This window comes from Mustela erminea, chromosome 17 (assembly GCF_009829155.1).
Source record: "Mustela erminea isolate mMusErm1 chromosome 17, mMusErm1.Pri, whole genome shotgun sequence".
NCBI lineage: Eukaryota > Metazoa > Chordata > Mammalia > Carnivora > Mustelidae > Mustela > Mustela erminea.
The window spans coordinates 20960653-20981201 of record NC_045630.1 but is presented as its reverse complement, the minus strand read 5'-3'; the positions used below and the strand labels follow the sequence as shown (position 1 = coordinate 20981201).

The 20549-nt window shown below is 41.3% G+C and overlaps 2 protein-coding genes and 1 pseudogene across 2 annotated transcripts in view; 2 read left to right on the top strand and 1 right to left on the bottom strand.

Annotated features, from left to right (window-relative positions):
• LOC116575900 (serine/arginine repetitive matrix protein 1-like) overlaps positions 1 to 20549 on the bottom strand; it is a 287791-nt gene that overhangs the window by 112658 nt on the left and 154584 nt on the right. The gene's annotated exons all lie outside the window — the stretch shown is intronic.
• On the top strand, positions 524 to 972 carry LOC116576683 (annotated as a pseudogene).
• On the top strand, positions 18696 to 19797 carry LOC116576590 (inorganic pyrophosphatase). The gene has a single exon (XM_032319000.1). The coding sequence runs from the start codon at positions 18752 to 18754 to the stop codon at positions 19619 to 19621; it is 870 nt and encodes a 289-aa protein (XP_032174891.1). The 5' UTR covers positions 18696 to 18751; the 3' UTR covers positions 19622 to 19797.

The window sequence follows — 20549 nt, the reverse complement described above, 5'->3', positions numbered from 1 at the left end:
ATCGGTCATTGTCATCATTCTGCCCATTTGCAAAAGTAAAATGTTAGTGTCTATGTGACTAGGAAAATCAGATAATTAGAAATTCAAGTTTAGAGATAAATTAGTGAATGATTATTTACATTGCAAAATACTTCTTAATGCTCATCCTCCCAAAACATACTTATTATATAGTTGTCAACTCATGAGCTATCTTAAAATCTTTATGGAAGAATTCCATTCATAAAAAAGAAAGTCAGTTTAAACACAGCAATCAAAAGAAACAAGGAGACCATTGTAAACCATACTTCTGCTTCAGGTAAGAAGTTGCAAATGTTTTTTTTGTTTTTTTGTTTTTTGTTTTTTGTTTTTTTTACATATTTTTTTTTTATTTTTATTTCCAGCATAACAGTATTCATTATTTTTGCACCACACCCTGTGCTCCATGCAATCCGTGCCCTCTATAATACCCACCACCTGGTACCCCAAATGTTCTTTCTTCCTCCATGCTGCCTGCAGTGGTGGTAGCCCTCTCCTACTCAGCATCATGGCCACCCTCAGACCTCTAGTGAAGTTCAAGATTGTTAAAAAGAGGACCAAGAAGTTCATCCAGCACCAGCCCAACCAATATGTCAAAATTAAGTGCAGCTGGTGGAAATCCAGAGGCATTGACAAGAGGGTACACAGAAAATTCAAGGGCCAGATCTTGAGGCCCAATACTGGTTATGGGAGCAACAAGAAAGCAAAGTACATGATGCCCAGTGGCTTCCGGAAGTTCCTCGTCCACAATGTCAAGAAGCTTGAAGTGCTGCTGATACACAACAAATCTTACTATGCAGAGATTGCTCACCATGGTTCCTCTAAGAACCACATAGCTATATGGAAAGAGCCACTCAGCTGGCTGTCAGAGTCACCAGTCCCGATGCCAGGCTGTGCAGGGAAGAAAATGAAGAGATAGCTTATGTGCATATCATATTCGTGTTAATAAGACCATAGAACTATGAAAAACCAGAAGTTGCAATGTTGTCCTACATTTATAAAGTGAAAGATATACCATTAGGAAATCAAAAGTATGATTTGTGGGCTCACAGAGAGGGAATAAATGATTAATGGGGAACATGTGGATTCTCAAAGAATACCAACTTAAATTGACTTCATTTTTTGATAGGAGTACCAATGAGACTGATAGATCAGAAGAATATTATAGGTGTGCAAGGATTTGAATTTTAGTACTTCTAGATAGTTTTATTGAAAGCATGGTGAAATGTGAGCTGATAATCATACAGTTGGGTTGATTTCAGAACTGGCTGAATGGCCTACCAAAGGATGCCAATCAAAGCACGAATATCAATTTAGAGGGGTTTGATACCACAATCTGTCCACATCCTGTATGATGAAGACTTGGAAGATAAACGACATAAATAAATGAGTGGGTGGCAAAAAGCTAGCTGGAGTACGGAATTCATGGGACAACCAAGTAGCAATCCAAAGCGAATTCAATAGAGCTAAATCACGCGATTAATTTTACATGAAAACTATACTGGTAATCAGTTGTCAAAAAAATGCAAAGTAAAACAATAGTTAAAAAAAAAATAGTGAGATAGCACTTTATACCTCTTTAAAATGACTAAAACTTAAAGGACTTACAGTAACTGGTGCTGGAAAAGATATGGAAAGCTGGAATTTTATACATTACTAGTGAGAGCATAAACCAGCACTACCACTTGGGGAAACTGTTTGACAGTATGTACTAAGCAAAACAGCTATGTATCCTAAGACCCATCAGTTTTACTCCTAGATATGTAATCAACAGATATGAGTACGTATATCTTCCAGAAGACATGTACTGTAATTGTCATGGTAGCTTTATCCAAAAAAGCCAAACAGTTGAACAGATAGGTAAATTGTGGTATAATTTATACTATGGAATGCTACATAACAATAAAAAGAATAATCTTTTGCCTTACTCAGCAATATAAATAAATCTCTCAGACACCAGGTGAGAATTGAAATTGCACAATTTCATTTACATGAAGTTCAACCATGCAAGATTAATTCATGGTAAATAGAAGCGAGAACAGTGGTTACATTTGGGGAGCTGCTGGCTGTGAGAGGACGTGAGAGAACCTCCTGGAATTCTGGAAAAATTCCATGTGTTGACCTGGGTGGCAGTTAGATTGACATTTATATCTACAAAAATTCAGATTAGTGCCTGTTACTACATCTAAATTATTCCTCCCTGAAAAGATCGTATATAAGAGCCTGGTGGTGGGTATTAAGGAGGGCATGTATTGCATGGAGCACTGGGTATGGTGCATAAACAATGAACTATGGATCACTAAATAAATAAATAAATAAATAAATAAACAAGCAAACAAATAAATAAATATATGTTATAACCCCCCCCCCAAAAAGAACAGGAAATAGCACTTAGATTCAAATAAGCAACTCTACAGGATAGAGAAGAGGCCAGGCCATGCAAATGAAAATACTAGCGGGTTTTAGTGTATACACACACAATCTAGATACATGGCATGGATAAAAGCTAATGAGGTCTTAATATTCCTGAAATCGTGGTGTCAAGAACCAGGCCTTCTCTTCAATGTTTAGACTACACTCTGGGCATTGCGGTCATTTTCTTCTGAATTCTTTAAGGAGTACATCAACCAATTGGTATGCGTCCAGAAAAATATAACCATATGTTGAACATATGTTGAACATCTGAGGAAAGTCTAAAAGAGCTAAGGCTTTTTAGCCTGGGGAGAAAAAAAGAAAAGACTTACAGGAAAGCTAGATTTATTCTACATGTCCTCAGAAGGCTGAAATGAAATGAATAGGCAGAAGTTGCAAGTAGGTTGATTTTGTTCTAACATAAAAAAGAGCTTTCTAAATAGCAGAATTGCTGACAAATTGCCCCAAGAGGTAATAAGGTGATCAGGCAATGACCAGACATCGGCCCGTACACTAGTGGAAGGGCCTGTCGCAGCCAGTGAGTTCAAGATGTCCTCTATGTTCACTCTGTATTCTAGTATCTTTCAAATCAACATTAGTGTCTATCTTGGGAAAATTTGGTAGGACTAAAGAAAATCCACAAGCTGCTTATTTTGCACAGAAAGTCACTAACTGGGGTGCCTGGGTGCTCAGTCAGTTGGGCGTCTGCCTTCAGCTCAGGTCATGATCCCAGGATCCTGGGATGGAGCCCCACATTGGGGCAGGGATCCTGCTTCGCCCTCTCCTCCCTCTGCCTGCAGCTCCCCCTGCTTGTATGCTCTCGCTCTCTCACTCTCTTTCTCTGTCAAAAATAAATAAATAAATAAAATACTAAAAAAAGAAAGAAGGAAGGAAGGAAGAAAGAAAGAAAGTAGCCAAATGCATCTTTTCACCTCAACAAGAGAGGTTTCTCTTATCCGCAGTGTCAGTCACATTCAAAGGCTTCATTACTTAGAAAAGCTCTCCTGAGTGGATAAAACACATTTCTGAGGATGGTAAAACAGAAGGGGAATCTCTTGATGACGGCTTTCCTGATTACCCATAATTTGAATTGTAACCATCTTTATATAAATTGCTTTCTATTTTTAGATTATTTCCTCAAGCTATATCCCACAATGTGAGTGATAACTGAGGAAAAGGGCACAAAATCAGTTTTATGGCTCTCACTGTAATTGGACAAAATGCGCTCCAGAACTACTGGAGCGATTGAAAAGTCACTAGCAACAGAGGAATGTATCTATTCTCCCACACTGCCATTACCATTGGATGTTGCCACCATAACTCTTTTTTAAAAAATTTAATAAGTAATAGTAGAGCTTAGAGGTGTTTTCTTTAATATTTCTTTAATTTTAGATTAGGCCAGACACTGAAAAGAATTCAAAGACTTTTTGAAGAGAGAAAGGGAAAAAAAAAAAAAAAGGCCCTAAGCGATCCCACAGCCATCCCACACTGTTTGGTTTGTCAGGCCGCAGTTCAGTCTGTGTTCACTGCTCTGACAGGGACCTCCTCTGTTCTCACAAAGCCAAGTGGTTCCATGGGACAGCAAACATGCAACCGGCGCCATTCCCCTGGGCGCTAATTGCACATTACACTGGGGTGGTGCCGCTTTGTCATTAACCTGCTATACTTCATTTCAGGAAGAGTTTGTCTCTCTGTGCTTCTAGTAACGGTAAATTTTATACACAGACCCACAGCAGACAGGAGCCCCACGAAGAGTTCTTAGAAACTTAGATGTGCCAGTGGATGCCACTGAGAAGACTGCTATAAACCAAACAGGTCATTTCTGTGTGGTGAAATTTGGGAGTCACTTTTTCTTTTTTTCTTAGTTATTCTGTATTTTAAAATTTTTCCACAATGCACGTGGAGTGCTTGTATAAATTTTCAAAAAAGTCATCCTGATGGAAACAGTGACAAGTAGGAGGCATATGAATAGAAGGAAAAAAAAATCTCTAAACTGTATTCCCTTTGTTCTTAATTTTTTTTAAAAAGAAAAGACTCCCATAATAAGCTCCACTGATACATAACTTGTTAAAAGCCACAGATCAAGATGAAGCAAAGAGTGCAGACATGGAATCCAGCAAAGACTCAAAGATCACTGTAGAGGCACCTGCGTTTCTAAGTCAGGAGTCAGAAAAGAAAAGGAGGGATGTCCGTACGGGCCCGCTTCAAAGCCAGTCACACTGCGTTCTCTGCAAACGCTTTTCTGTTTGAGTCCCGAAAGGTTCTGAATGCCTAATTCATTGTGCATTACCAGGAAACACTAATAGGTAATCCAACAAAAGGAAGGTAGAGAATCTACAGGCACTTTGGCCTCTTTATAGGCTACTTAATGACCCTTCTGTGTTTATATTTTCATATATGATTAGGCCTCAAGGGAATTTACAACTGGGTGGGGGGAGATCCAAGAAGGGTCAGTGGGGTGTCCTCCCTAAGTTCTAAAAACTCAATATTCTTCCCAAAGCTTGACTCAAGCCAGACTGAAGGCAAATATTGTTTCTTCCCCTACCCAGCCTATTAAGCCTGCACTTGTGAAACATGTAGCTTACAGACGCTTCCCTACTCACTACCTTAAATCTTCCGGGCACCTGCAACCAAGCCAGAACCCCACCCGAGGCAACTCCAATGAACCTTTGTTTTATTCTAACAGAAATACCCATCTTTACTAATGTACACAGGGATATAATTATTAGGATTTACCTCTTATAAAATTAGGACTAAAACTACTTTCAACTGTAATTACTTAAATAAAAAGATCTGACATCTCAATTTAAAGTTCAAAATGTACATTCAAATCTTTTCTGAACGCTTTTTATAAAAATCATTTAACCTTATATACATATATACAGAGAGATGGAGAGAAAGAGAGAGAGCACACAATATTTCTTTAACAAAAACAGTAGAGCTTTAAAGAGAGGTACTAGTACATTCGGGGGTTAGATACTTAGAAAACATATGCAGAGTGTAAAAATTTGAAATAAAAGCAATACCTTTTAGAAAAACCTTGAAAAAGAAATCTGATTCATAGAAATCCACAGATATGACCTTTGCAAAATGACTGAGTTGCATTCTCAAAATTTATTAAAGTTATATAATGTACAGGGGCGCCTGAGTGGCTCAGTGGGTTAAAGCCTCTGCCTTCAGCTCAGGTCATGATCCCAGGGTCCTGGGATCGAGCCCCACATCAGGCTCTCTGCTCCGTGGGGAGCCTGCTTCCTCCTCTCTCTCTCTGCCTGTTTGTGAACTCTGTCAAATAAATTAAAAAAAAAAAAGAATAAAAAAAAAGTTGTATAATGTACAGCATAGGGGCCCTGGGATTTTACATGAGAGCAAGTTGGCTTCACCTGTTTCAGGTCCCAGGGCTCAAGATGGAAAAGATGACAGGAGGGGCCAGACTAAGCTGTGTCTGGAAGGGCAGGTCGTGAAGTCCTGTAAAGAGAGATGAGGTTCGGGGCACCTGGGTGGCTCAGGTTAAAACCTCTGCCTTTGGCTCAGGTCATGATTCCGGGGTCCTGGGATCATGTCCCACATCAGGCTCTCTGCTCAGCGGGGAGCCTGCTTCCTCCTCTCTCTCTGCCTGCCTCTCTGCCTACTTGTGATCTCTCTCCGTCAAATAACTAAATAAAATCTTAAAAAAGAGAGAGAGAGATGAGGTTCAACAAAAAAAAGATAGAGGAGAAAGCGGAGGCTTTGCAGACAGACACAGAGGTCTTAACCAAGCAGAGCAGGCCAGGGAGCTGAAGAGTTATGGGGCAGGGGGTGTGGGGGTGAGCCCAGCAAGGTCCAAGGGCAAAAGTCAGAGACTGCTAACCACCTGGGGGTTTGTGCAGCTTGAAAAGAAACGACCCCAGCCTGCGGCTGAAGAGATAAGCCTGAGCCCACACAAGTGGACTTTACCTTTCCAGAAATCTCAAAGGCAGAGAGAAAGAGAGAGAAACAGATCAACTGAACCAGTCCAGCCCAGCTCTGGAAGGTTTGGGAGTCAGGACTGAACAGAAAGGAAGAGTTCATTTACCAAGCGTTGTGCGGAGCGGTTTCTAGAACATGCCCTGACATCCTGCAGCTAAGGCAGAGGTACAAAATGAGCCACTACTTCATCGTTAACTGACTCCAACCAAAGGAGAAGAAGGATTGCATGCAGCCTGTGCCCTGAAATTTCCTCTTAGTAATTACAAAAGGTTTGCACTAAAATTACCTGCCAGAGATGAACTTTCTGTCTCCCCTGTGCACGATAAACTGTGAGAGGGCGCAGTGCACCTGGGCCTCAGAGGGGCCTCGCTACAGGGAGAACGGAGGCTGGTCCACTGGGGTGAAGGGCAGGTGGCCCAGAGGCGGAAGTCTGTCAGGACAGGGAGTGAAAGAAGTGGACTTCCATTCTCAGATGGTCCTTCTGGAGGCAAATCCCCTCTGATTCCTCCATAAGGGGGTGGGGGCGGAGTGGCCGAGGAGAAGCAGGACTGAACAGTCCCGCCAGGGAGCTTCTGTTTGGGGCCTGCTCTGGCCAGTCTTCTCAGCACACCTGATGTGGGCCAGCCCCCCAGCATGGCAAGCCCTTCATTTATCATCCCATTTTCAAGTTTTTCAAACCCGTTCCTAAGCACGGCTTCTCTTCAAACAAAACTTCAAAGACGTCTTTTGCATGCTCGACTTCCTTTGACGTCGGCTGCGTTGGCAAGCCGGTAGAATGTGGGCAGGGGAACCTCCCGCGACTGTGCTACCCTGTCCTGCTCCTCCTTTCTTGCCTCTGTGCGTTGTTTCTGCTTCTTTTGCTGTCACTTGGGAATCAGACCTTTGACCAGCTACAAGACCAGAATTAGAAGGGGAACTTGACTCTCCCTCTAGATCCAATACAGCTGATCTCAAGGCAGCCAGAGCAAACTTCTAAAAACACAAATCAGATCTTCTGAACACTCCTCTATGTAAAAACACTCCCCCATCTTCTTATTACTCCTAGAATAAAAAGCAAAGTCCTTCTGATGACCTCCAAACCCTGAACAATCTGGTCCTTTATAGCTTCCAAACTCCTCTACCACCTCCCCTTTCTCTCTCTCCCTTCCCATCCACAAAAGGCCTGAAAGAACTGCTGCCTTCAATCTCTCTCACAACTGACACCGCTGGTTCAGTGTTCCAGGTGAAAGGGTCGGAAACACAAACTCTGGGAGCTTAGGAATCAAGCTTTGTCATGTGATCTCCGCATGGACACAGCAAGCTCTTAGTGACTTAACGATGATGTTGAAGCTTCAACACTAGTGGTGGTTGACCAGGAGCCTAGTGATCTAGGAATCCCCTGCCTGCTCCTTGTGATGGGCGGAGGAGAGCCCCCAGCTGAAAGACAAATACCAGCTTTCATCACCACCACCTCTGTAAGATTTGCCGAGAGTAGCAGACACTTCACTTGGGTCTGGTATTGTAAGAGCAAGGGAGGTACCAGTCGGAGCAGGCTTCCCACAGTGCCCAAGCAAGGAAGATTTCTGTCCCGGCTTAGAAGCATATCTTGGCTCTTAGAGAGATTAGCCCATTTTCCCGGGCCTCTCTTCAGTCTCCAGGTCATTTCCTCTGAAACCACCAGTTTGTAGAAGCATTAGTAACATGAGAGCTATCACTTCACCTTCACCTTAAACCTGGCTCACTCACCATTCACCATGCCACAGGCAGCTAATCACCTATCACTTTTGACTTTCTAACTTTGATTTCCCTTCTTATTTCTGCTTCCCACTCCATTCCCCCTCTCCCAGCTTCTAACCCTTTGATTTTATCTTCCATTCCTTTTCCTTTCGACCCCAAGACGTCATCATTTTGATCTCCGCATCATGACCTTTGGCCTTCTCTAGAACACAATTTTATGTTCACCGTCTCTTCGCCCTCCTGAGCTCATTAACCAATGGACCTGATTCCCTCTTGCCCATTGTGGTCTCCAGCCCACCTAACAAGTGGCCCCTGAAAAGAAGTTCAGACTCTAGGACTTGAACAGAAGCCACAGCTCCGTCGACTCGGAAGGCTGAACCTCTAGTCTCTCCACTCTCCCGTTTGCCTCTCCCCCATCTCTGCTTTTTGCACCTGAAAGTCAACATTTTAAAATCAAACATTATCCTTCCTCTAGAACTAGATTTCTCCTGTCTGGATGATATCTCTTTTCCTGTTCTTAGTACCATCATTTTCTCCCTCATTCACAAATTTCCACATATTGGTTTCCTTTTCACTCCTTTCTCAACTCAAAGACATCACACAGTTCCCTTTGCCTAGAATTCTGTTACCTTCCTTTCTTCTGGTCACCTCCCGCTCATCCCTCAGGTCTCAGCTCCCCAGTGCTGAGCAAGCAGAGTTTCCTCCCTCACTAAGGCGCTTATTACCATTATGATCTGAATGTTTTTATTTTTCAGTCAAACCTGCATTGCCCTGTCCAGTATCCACTGGCAAATGAGGCTGTTGAGCACTTAACATGTGGCTCATCCAAAGTGAGATGTGCTACAAGTGTAAAATACCAAATTTTGAAGATTGAATGCAGTAAAAAGAATGTAAAATATCTCACTATTTTTATATTGATTATACATTTACATTTTAAGTATATATATTAATTATATTTTTAAAATTGATTTTATCTGCTTCTTTTTGCTTTTTTGTTTTTACATAGCTACCAGAAAATTTTAAGCTACATGTGTGTACATTATACTTCTATTGGGCACCAGTGCTGTAGACCTTAAGCTCCATAATGTCAAGACCATCTTGTTTATGAGTGCTTTCCCAGCTATATTAGCGCAGTGCCTGGTACACAGTAACTGGCTTAGTGAATATAGTTTGAAAAAATAAATTTTTCTAGACAATTGGGATTTAAGCTAAGGATTCTTCTTTGCAGAAAAAGAGGCACCAAAGATAAAGAACTTGGTAAGGGAGTTCAGCAGCTCACCTCTCCAGTCCCCCATGCTCTCTACCCGCCATGAGCACCAGAGCTTCTCACAATTTTATATTTCGTTATGATAAAGGGTCTAATTTTTTAAATGTATTTATTCGAGAGAGAGAGAATGAGGGAGACAGAGGATGAGAGGGGTGAGGGTCAGAAGGAGAAGCAGACTCTCTAGGGAGCAGGGAACCCAGTGCAAGACTCGATCCGGGACTCCAGGATCATGACCTGAGCCGAAGGCAGTCACTTAACCAACTGAGCCACCCAGGCTCCCGAGATAGGGTCTAAACAACCTGATTAGACAGTTCATCCCTGGTTCAAACTGATAGCTTATCAATCTATAACTGGTGAACAAGTAGATATAGTTTTCAAATTATAAACAGGCTGCCAAAACAGAAAATAATAAAGAAAAAACATCTATATGGCAATAAAGGATTAAAGGGCTATTCATGTGGTCTAAGTCACTTTCACAAATATGATCTCAGGGGTAATCTTTTTCACTTATCTCAATCCTTAATATCAGAAAATTCTTCTTGACTCAACCTGAATTCATTACACGGCCAAATGTCTAACACAAATGTGGGGAAGATGAGAGTGTCTGAGAAGTCTAGTGACGTTGTTAAGGCTGTTTTCCTTCCAGGCTGCTCCCTCACATTCACAGGCATGACGGTCACTGTGAAGTGACTCAGCGATTCCAAGTATCTGTATTACATTACACCCAGCTCCCCACGGTTGGCGTTAACAGAGCACTGCTCCAGGAAGGAAGAAGCCAAGCTGTCCTGTGATCCCTGGAGACGAATCCAGCAAGAGAAGTGCTGGTTAGTCACGGACGAGAGCACAGGGATTAGACACTGTTCAGCCAGATGTCTCAGGTGACCACTAGAAGAAAGCAGCTGAGTGCTGGAAATGCCAAGAAGGCAACCCAACACCAAAACTCTTAACGTGAACATCCATTTTTATCTGAGGCATCAAGCACTCACAACTTGGCGGTGTCACTGCCTTCTCCAATGAAAACAGGAATGAAAATGATCAGTTTAATGAAGTTTACACACACCCAGGAAGCTACCACTCTCTCCATCTTTCCTCATGTTTCAAAATCCACAGAGCTGACAGACAACCAGATGGCATATTCTCAGAAGTAGCAGAGTCAGCCTTAAGCATTCTTAAGAACACGGAAATAATATTGGGCTGGAACTAAGAAGCTGGGATTTCTATCTCTGCTATCATGTATTAATTTCAGAATCACTAAGATGACATGTGTCAGGTCATTGTCCAAAGTTGGAACCAAGGCTATATTTGAGACCCTACTCACAGCAAATGATTTAAACAGCAACAATCATATGACCCAGGGCACCCAGCTTCCCTGTGTCCAAGGATCTTTCTACCTGAAGGGAGTCTTGAAAAGCCACAAAACCTAACTGGACACTTGAGCCTCCATGAGACCTTGCCAACCTACATCCACTTCTCCTCATATCCCCAATAAAGACAGATGCACTTTTTTCATTTAATTTTTTTTTTTTTTTTTTTTAGATAGAGAATGAGTGGAGGGGAGGAGTAGAGGGAGAGAGAGAGAATCTCAAGCAGGGTCTGTGCCCCGCATGGACCCAGGGCTTGACTTCATGACTCTGAGATCATGACCTGAGCCAAAATCAAGAGTCAGACACGTAACCGACTGAGCCTACTGTTTGAGTGCTCCCCAAACAGATATATTTTAAAAGTAAAAATAGAAGAATAAAAAAACTCAAATAATTTAAAAAAAAAAAAGGATGGAGACATGTAAAAATGACCCAGTGGTACTAAGCTAGAACAGTTTGAGCAACAAAACAATAGTAATAGTATTGAATTATGGCCCAGAAAAACAAAGTAAATATCCTTGAGTCCATACTCAAATGAATGAATAAATGAATGAATGAATGAATGAATGAATTCAGCCAAAGAGAAAGATTTTTCTTACAAAAGAGTTCCATTTAATGAAAGTAGAACAAACAAGGGAAGTAAAAAAAATTCACCATTAGAACACCACTGTAATAATTATTAGAGGCAAGATCCACAGAGAGATCATAAAATTAGTGGGCAGAAGTTTGAGGAAAAACAGGGTATTTCCAACATCTCAAAATGTCCTCCCCTGCCAAGATATTTATTAATTACAAAGAAGAAAATAGCAACTTTGCAGAAGAGACATGCAGCAGATACCACTTTAACCAAATGATCACGGTTAACATCACCAGTAATAAGCAGTAATAAGACATACTGACATCATGAATCCCATGCTATGCCACAGAGAAGGGCAAGGACATTAAGTCTATTGTATTCTTGCCAAAAACACATAACCTCAATCTGCTGAAAGAAAAGTCAGTCAAACCAGAGAAACATTCTTCAAAATAATTGACCAGTTGTCTTCAAAAGTATCAACATCATGAAAGAGAAGGAAAGACTGAGGAACAATGTTAACAGCTAAGAAGATGTGAGTACTCAAAGAGAGGACTTAGGAGACATGACAGCTAAATGAGATGAGATGCGGGACCCTAAACTCAATTCTGAAATAGAAGCAGAACATTACCAGAAAATGGTGAAATGCAAATAGAGTCAAAAGTTTAGTTAATAGCAGTTCACCAATGTCAATGTTTTAGTTTTGATAATTGTGCTATGGTTGGGCAGGATGCTAATATTTGGAGAAGCGGGGTGAAGAGTGTACAGGAACTTTCTATGCTATATTTGCAACTTTCATGTAAATCAAAAAGCATTTCGAAATACAAAGTACAAAAATTGGAAATTCAAAGACTGGAGGAAGGCTGAATACTAAACCCTAAGGTGATAGAGAAGATATTAAAAAGGTAAAAGATCAACATATTTAACTAAAGAAAATTTCAAAACTATGATGGTACAAACCTTAGAGATGAAAAAGCAAATGTCTGACAGAAAAATATGAGCAATTACAAAAGCCTACAGCTGTTTAATATCTTCATATATAGAGAGAAACTTCTATATAAGTTGATACAGATTGTTAAAATATTGTAAGACCAGTCATTAAATTTTAAAAAAAATGAATGCTGACACTCCACAAAACAAAATTTTAGAAGGAGCAAAAATATGGAACTCATACTCATTAAGGAAAATAAATTAAATTAAACTTAAACAATAAGATAGTATTATTTTGGCAGGAATAGAAACATCAAATAATGATGAGCTACTCATAAACTTCACCGTCAACACTGCCTGTTTGACCAAGTTTTTGATTTGCATAGACCTTTATTTTTAAAAAGATTTTTTTTTTTTTAAGTAATCTCTCCACCCAATATGGGGCTCAAACTCACAACCTTGAAATCAAGAGTTGCCTGCTCCACCAACTGAGCCAGCCAGACACCCCTGATTTGTATAAGTCTTTTAATTGCCTTCCTGGACATCCCAAGTTCCATCCCAGCCTGACAGAACATACTCCTGGCTCAAACAGTAGTACCTCTGGACAGTTTTTTAAAGCTTTAAAAATATGGTCCCATAAAACAAACAAAAATATACCTTCTGTCAAGCCATTTCATTTTTTACTTTCAAATTCAAACATTTTCCAAGTGCTTACTATTTACCAGCATTTTTCTTGATGCCAGGGTTAAATGAAAACAAAATTTTTTAAAAAGTCTCTATTTTATGGAGTTGACATTGCAATAGAATGAGGATGATGATTTTTTAATGAATAAATAAATTATATTAGCAATTTGAAGGGAGATAAGAGTTTTAGAGAAAAATAAAGCAGTGAGGTGTGAGAGGAAACGTCAAGGTAATCAGGGAAGACTTCACAGAAGCAGTGACATTTGAGTAAAGGCCTGAAGGTGGCCAGGGAAGAAGCCTTGGGCATCTGGGAGGAAAGCATTTCAGGCAGAGAAACTAGCTTGTGCAGAGGGCAGAAGTGCAGCCAGTGTTTGTGTTTGAAGAACAACAGGCAGACCAGCTTGACTAAGAACAGGCAGAGAAGGGGGACTCGAGAACGGGAGATGAGGTCAAAGAAAGAACATTGAGGGCAGGTGGAGGAGTTGGCACCAGAACGGCAATCAGTGCACCGCTTCCTTTATTGAGAAAGTCTTGTAAGAACAGAATGACAGGCAAATTAAGCACTATGTTTAGCGACATCGCTGATTTACATTATGACACAAGCTCCTAATGTCCCCAAGAACTAGTGACAGTTTGCAGAGAGACTCATGTCCATGTCCCATACTTCAGCAGCCTTGTTGTAGGCCACCAGAAGGTCTTTGGCTTTTAGTTAAGGACACGGGGAGCCCAGTGAAGAGTTCTGAGCCAAAGAACTATCTGGTCTGATATACTTGAACAGAATCACTCCTGTCTCTTGCACTGAAAATGCTGATGATTTGAACCAAAGTCAGAAACAGCAGCGAGGGTATAAAGTGGCTGGACTCTTGACATAATCTGAGAAGAGCGTGAACAGAATTTCCTGACAGGTTGAATGGGTGAGAGAAAGAGAAGAATCAAGGATGACATCAAAGATCTGGTCATAGCAATGGGAAGAGGAGATGGAGTTGTCATTGACTGACATGGAAAGACTAGGTACAGCTTTGAAGAAAAAAAAAAATGGGATCTTGGTTTTGAATGTGTTAAGTCTGAAATGCCTTTCATACACCTGAGAAGAGATACCAAGTAACCGGTTGGACATAGAGTGTGAAGTTCAGGGACTTAGTCTACCGCCCCTCCTTCTTCCCTATCTTCCAGGCTTTCCACACTAGACTGACACTTGCCCAAGTCAATATGGCAGTAATTTATACACAGGAAATTTTTAAAAATATTACTGGGTGCAGGGCACCTGGGTTGTTCAGTAATTAAGCATCTGCCTTCTGCTCAGGTCATGATCCCAGGGTCCTGGGATCCAGCCCCACAGCAGGCTCTCTACTCAGCAGGAAGCCTGCTTCTCCCTCTCCCACTCCCCATGCTTGTGGTCCCTCTCTCTTTGTCTCTCTGTCAAATAAGTAAATAAAATCTTTTTTAAATTTTTTTTTAAAAATTTAAAAATTACTGGATGGAAATTACTAGACATCACTTTACATTGGTTATTTATTTTAATCCTCACAATTAGACTAAAGGTGAGATAGCATTATCCCCATTATCCAGTAAGGAAACTGAAGCTTAGGAAAGACAAATAATTTGCTGAAGATCACACAGCCAGAAAGTAATAGAATAACGATCTAAAAACAACTCTGTCTGTCCCCAAGCTCCTGCTCTTTAAAGTGTCTCACTGTTCAAATGCTAGATGATCTCCCCTGGGGACGTGGTGATGAGACTCCGGCCCACATGGGCAAGCGTGGCCAAATGAGACCTCATGACCCCGAGACACCTCCTAGGTTTATAACTCTAGGTTTCTATAAAATGTATTTTGATATTGGAATGGCTTTTGGAATTTTTCATGTCTTACCTCTGAAAAATCTCAATAGGAAGAAACTAATTCCTAGTTCAGGAAGGGAACAGGATGCTTCAAAATTATTATGGGCAACGAACAGATTAGGTTCCCTCTTCCCACCCCAGCTCCAATCCAAGGGCCTTTAAAATAAATGTAAACAAAACTCCAGTGATATTATCATCCCGGCTCTTAGTAAATATATATAATCTCCCCCTCCCCCGCCCAACTTCATCATAAAGCAAAGACTCGGAAAATGAACACATCTCATGTTTGAATAAAAATAATGGTCCCTGCAGGCACACTCACCAATACCACTATTCCCTTATTGCTGCCCTTCTCCCCTACCTCCACCCCTCCCACCAAGCAGCCCTTAATGACCGTTGCACCGTTCTGCCCACCAAAAATGGCTTTTGAGTGTAGGAAAGTATCAGAAGGTCCCCGCTGAGTTGCCAGCTGGGGAAGTGTCACAGGCCACTGAACTCTAAAATGAGCTGTCTCTGTAACAAAAGGTCCCTTTCCCTTGGAACAACTTCAAGGGGATCACACACTGCAGCCTCCATTGCTCCTTTTATATTCCAGTTTGATTAAACTGGGAATTGTTCTGTGCTCAGGGCTGTTGAGAACACCAGGTGGTGGATTCTAGAGATAAAGGATTATATAGATCCTTTGTTAAAAACAGACGTCCCCATTGTATGCCTTACAACACTGGAGCACAAATGCTAGGAGATTCCCACAGCTCCTAACGGTTCTGCACAGGAGACATCCAATAAATCCTGCTCCCAACTCTCTCCTGGCAATCAGTTGCTGCTGATGGCTGAATAGCATCTAGCCACTGGCTAAAAATAAGAGAAACTTAAGAATTAATATTTATCATGAAAGACATGAGCCAAAGCAAGGAAGAAAAGAAGAAATGTATATATGGTGGATGTTCATAGAGCCCGGATGTCAGCAAAAAATGAAATTGTTTATCTTCTTCACTCTAAATCCTGTATTTCATTCACTGTTGTTTCCCCAGCGTTGTATACAGTACATCAATCATTGAACACCTTCAAAACAAATGTAACAATGAGAGCTAATATTTATTATGCACTTTGGTAACTGTATTCGTTTTGTATTGCTGCATAACCAATTACGACAAGCTTAGTGGCTAAAAAACAACACCCATCCATTGTCTCACAATTCTGTAGTTCAGAAGTACAGGCTTGCTTGCCTGGGCTCTCTGCATAGGGTCTCATGAGGCTGAAGTCTACCTATTAGTCATATGAGCTTATTGGAAGGTTCTGGGAAAAATCGGCTTCTAAGCTCATTCACGTTGTTGGCCAAATTCATTCCCTGCAGCTGTAGGACCGAGATTCCCATATCCTTGCTGGCTGCCTACCAGCGGTCTCTGTTAGCTCCTCAAGGCTGACCATATTCCCTCACACCTGGCCTGTTCCATTGTCAAAGCTACCAACAGCACATCACATCTTTCTCACACTCGGAATCTCTCTGACTTCCTTTTCCACCATCAGCTGGAGAAAGTTCTCTGCTTTTAAAGCGACCTGTATGATTAGTTGAGGGCCATGGGTTAGGGTCCTTATCTAAGGTCAACTATGCTCACGTAACAGGATCGTGGTTGTGATATCTCCTCGTAGCTCCAGGTTCTGGGGATGATGGCAGGACATCTTTGAGGGCCACTTGAGAAGTGGTCACAGACACTGTTCCAAGTGCTTTACATTTAATAATTCACCATCTTCACAGAAACCCTAAGAAGTAGGCTCTATTATCACCCCCCTTTTATAGATGAGGTACAGAGAAATTAAGTTATTTGCCAAGGTCACCCAGCTAATAAGTGGCAGGGTCTGAATTTCAACTCAGCCAGCCTGGATTCAAAGGCCCATTTCCTATCCCCTAATCTACATTGCTACTAGATCTACTATTTCTGGAATGCATGGATACATGAATAATTGTGTTAGGTATGGGATTAGGAAACAATGCTAAGAATGAGTAAATTCCTGGATTTATTTAGAATATTTTGTCCGTAAATTCTTTTTTTTTTTAAGATGTTATTTATTTATTTGACAGACAGAGATCACAAGTAGGCGGAGAGGCAGGCAGAGAGAGAGGAGAGTGGAGGAAGCAGGCTCCCTGCTGAGCAGAGAGCCCGATGCGGGGCTCGATCCCAGGCCCCTGGGATCATGACCTGAGCCAAAGGTAGAAGCTTAACCCACTGAGCCACCCAGGCACCCCTGTCTGTAAGTTCTTGTGCTAATCATCCTGTAAGGGGATCCACAAAGTCTCAGAGATACAAATCTTAGAGAACCCCATTTACCTGTCCCCTCCCTTTTCACACTTCAGTTGAAACATGTGAATTATAAACATGTGAGGCCAATATGAAAATAGCGCAACTGCCTTTTATCAAGGAGGCAGTGTTAACAGATAGCCTTTTGGCGCAGTCACTTCCTCCCACACCAGGCATGACTGTACCCCAGGGTAGATATTGACAGTCGTGCAGGACACTGCCAACACGCTGATTTGGATTCTGGAAAAACAAGCTTGAGAAGAAAAACCAAAAGAGCCTAAATTTAGAGTTCAAACAGCACAAGAAGGACAATGACCCCGAACTGAAGTCACTCCTCGTATCTGAAATTGTTTTTACGTATGTCTGGGTCCTTCTATGCTTCTCTGACCTCTTACTGCTTAGCTCAGATGAGGCAGAAACAGCACTGCATTTGAAGTCAGAAATGTAAGTGCCAGTCTTGGCTCTGTTTCTTAGGTGAATTTGAACAAATCATTTAATTCCTGAATCTTATTCGCCCTATTTATAAAACAGAAGTAATAACAACATCCATCTCACAGAATCTTATTTTTTCTTTTCTTCTTAAGTAGGCTCCATGCCCAGCGTTGAGCCCAGGACGGGACTTGAACTCACAACTCTGAGATCAAAACCTGAGCTAAGATGAGGAGTCAGACACCTAATTAACTTGAGCCACCCAGGCATCTCCCTACCACACAGAATTTTAGAAAGAATCAAGTTAGATACTCTCTAAGTTTATTTGGGATTCTGTAACAGAATCCCACATACTAGACAGATTATAAACCACAGAAATTGATTTCTTACAGTTCTGAAGGCTGGGAAGTCCAAGATTATGGCTCAGGCAGATTCATGTCTGGTGAGAACCTGTTTCCTCATCTTCTCACTGAACCATACATGGTTGAAGGGGCAAGGGCTCTCTCTGGGGTCTCTTTTATAAAGACAGTAATTCCATTTATGAAAGCTCTCCCTCATGACCGAGTTACTTTCCAAAGGCCTCCCTCTCCTCCTAATGCCATCACCTTGGGGGTTAGGATTTCAACACATAAATTTGGTGGGGCTGGGGAAGGACATAAACTTTCAGTCCATCGCAGATACTGAACAGGTCATGTTCCCTTGGTAAACTGTAACATGCAGTGCAAATGTCACATGTTACTGCAACACATAGCCAAAGGACTGATGGGAGGAAGAGATGAGGTATGCACAGTCCCCTTGCAAAGAGGTTACTTCTCCTAGTGTGAAAATCTGAGATGAACACTGGCTTCAGAAGAAAGAAATTGAGATCAAAAGCTCTGTACCATCCACTGAGCCTCTGCTGAGCACGTGTTTTACAAAATGAAACATACATAAGGAGAAAAAAAAGTAGTATTGATACCATCTTTAGAGTGAGAAATGGAGACAAGGAAAAATCTTTTGTTCAACTGGCAAAACCGAAAGTCCAATTTAGATATGTTCTCAGCACAGGGTTTTTTAGTCCAGGAAAAGATGGTCTGCCGGTTGACTACGAGACGAAATTATGTTGTGTGAATAAATACTGAAACTCAATACTATTAAATTAAATTAAATGGAATATCAAAATGCTCATCCTCTCAAATCTCTATAGCTACATTTTCCAATACGAATATCAAGTGGTCGCTTGTCATTCGGCGCCGCGTGCGGGCTAGTGGCTCTGTGGTGGCGGTGGCTAGTCAGCGGCACCATGAGCGGCTTCAGCAGCGAGGAGCGCGCCGCGCCCTTCACCCTCGAGTACCGAGTCTTTCTCAAAAATGAAAAAGGACAATATATATCTCCATTTCATGATGTTCCAATTTATGCAGATAAGGACGTGTTTCACATGGTAGTTGAAGTACCACGCTGGTCTAATGCAAAAATGGAGATAGCTACAAAGGACCCTTTAAACCCAATTAAACAAGATGTGAAGAAAGGAAAACTCCGTTATGTTGCAAATTTGTTCCCTTATAAAGGATATATCTGGAACTATGGTGCCATCCCCCAGACTTGGGAAGACCCAGGACACAATGACAAGCATACTGGCTGTTGTGGTGACAATGATCCCATTGATGTGTGTGAAATTGGAAGTAAGGTATGTGCAAGAGGTGAAATAATTGGGGTGAAGGTTCTGGGCATACTGGCTATGATTGATGAAGGGGAAACTGACTGGAAGGTCATTGCCATTAACGTGGATGATCCTGATGCAGCCAATTACAATGATATTAATGATGTTAAGCGGCTGAAACCTGGCTACCTGGAAGCTACTGTGGACTGGTTCAGAAGGTACAAGGTTCCTGATGGAAAACCAGAGAACCAGTTTGCGTTCAATGCAGAATTCAAAGATAAGGATTTTGCAATTGATATTATTAAAAGCACTCATGACCATTGGAGAGCATTAGTGACGAAGAAAACCGATGGAAAGGGAATCAGTTGCATGAATACTACAGTGTCTGGGAGCCCCTTCAAGTGTGACCCGGATGCTGCCAAAGCTATCGTGGATGCTTTACCGCCACCATGCGAATCCGCCTGCACAGTACCAACAGATGTGGATAAGTGGTTCCATCACCAGAAGAACTAATGACTGTTCTGCCGAATACAGGCTGGTGATGCCGCACCCTGTTCATCTGGAGCCATAGATGCAGAAGTAGCTTCTCACAGCTTCACATTCATAGAACTAATCTAACTAAAGCAAATTCTGCTGTGACCAATATATTCAGAATGTTATGCATCTAAAAGCATTTTTCATATCTCAACTAAGAGTACGTGTTTCAATATCAAAGCGGTTGTTGTAATTTAGAAGTCATTTGTGAATATGCAAGATGAATGCATGTTGGATGTATATGTTTACCATGTGTTAGAAAAATAAAATTATTTTGCCAAAAAAAAAAAAAAAAAAAACAAACGAATATCAAGTGGTCTTGGATTGTCCTTAAAATGATTATATAATCTCTAGCTTAGAGAGGAGAAAATATTTCCCATGTACAATCTTTTAGGACATCTTGATTTTATCCTTGTGAGACTCTGAGCACAGAATCCAGTCAAACATGCTCAGACTTCTAACTACAGAACTACGAGATAATGAATGGGTACTGTTTTAGGCCATGAAATCTGTGGTGATTTGTACACAGCAGTTTGCCTCAACACTTTGTTTTTCACATAGAAATCAAAAAGATTAAAGAAAGTCACCTTGAGAGCACATTAACATAAAACTAATGACCGCAATCCCTTAGCTTCTGGAAGCTGACCATTACCAACCAGTGAGTTCTGGAAACCCAGTGGGTAAGTATATCTTAAAGGCAGACAACCCGAAGTTCCCAAGTAACATTCCATCACCAACGATGTGAATATGACTCTATAAACTGCCTTGCAATAAAGCTGATCATCCATGAAAAAAAAAATCAATCTTATAGACTCTCTTCACTGTGTGATACAAATCCTTATCAGATACAAACCCTTAAAATACATTGCCAGAATAATCTGGGACAGCAAGTACGGCAGCTCAACAG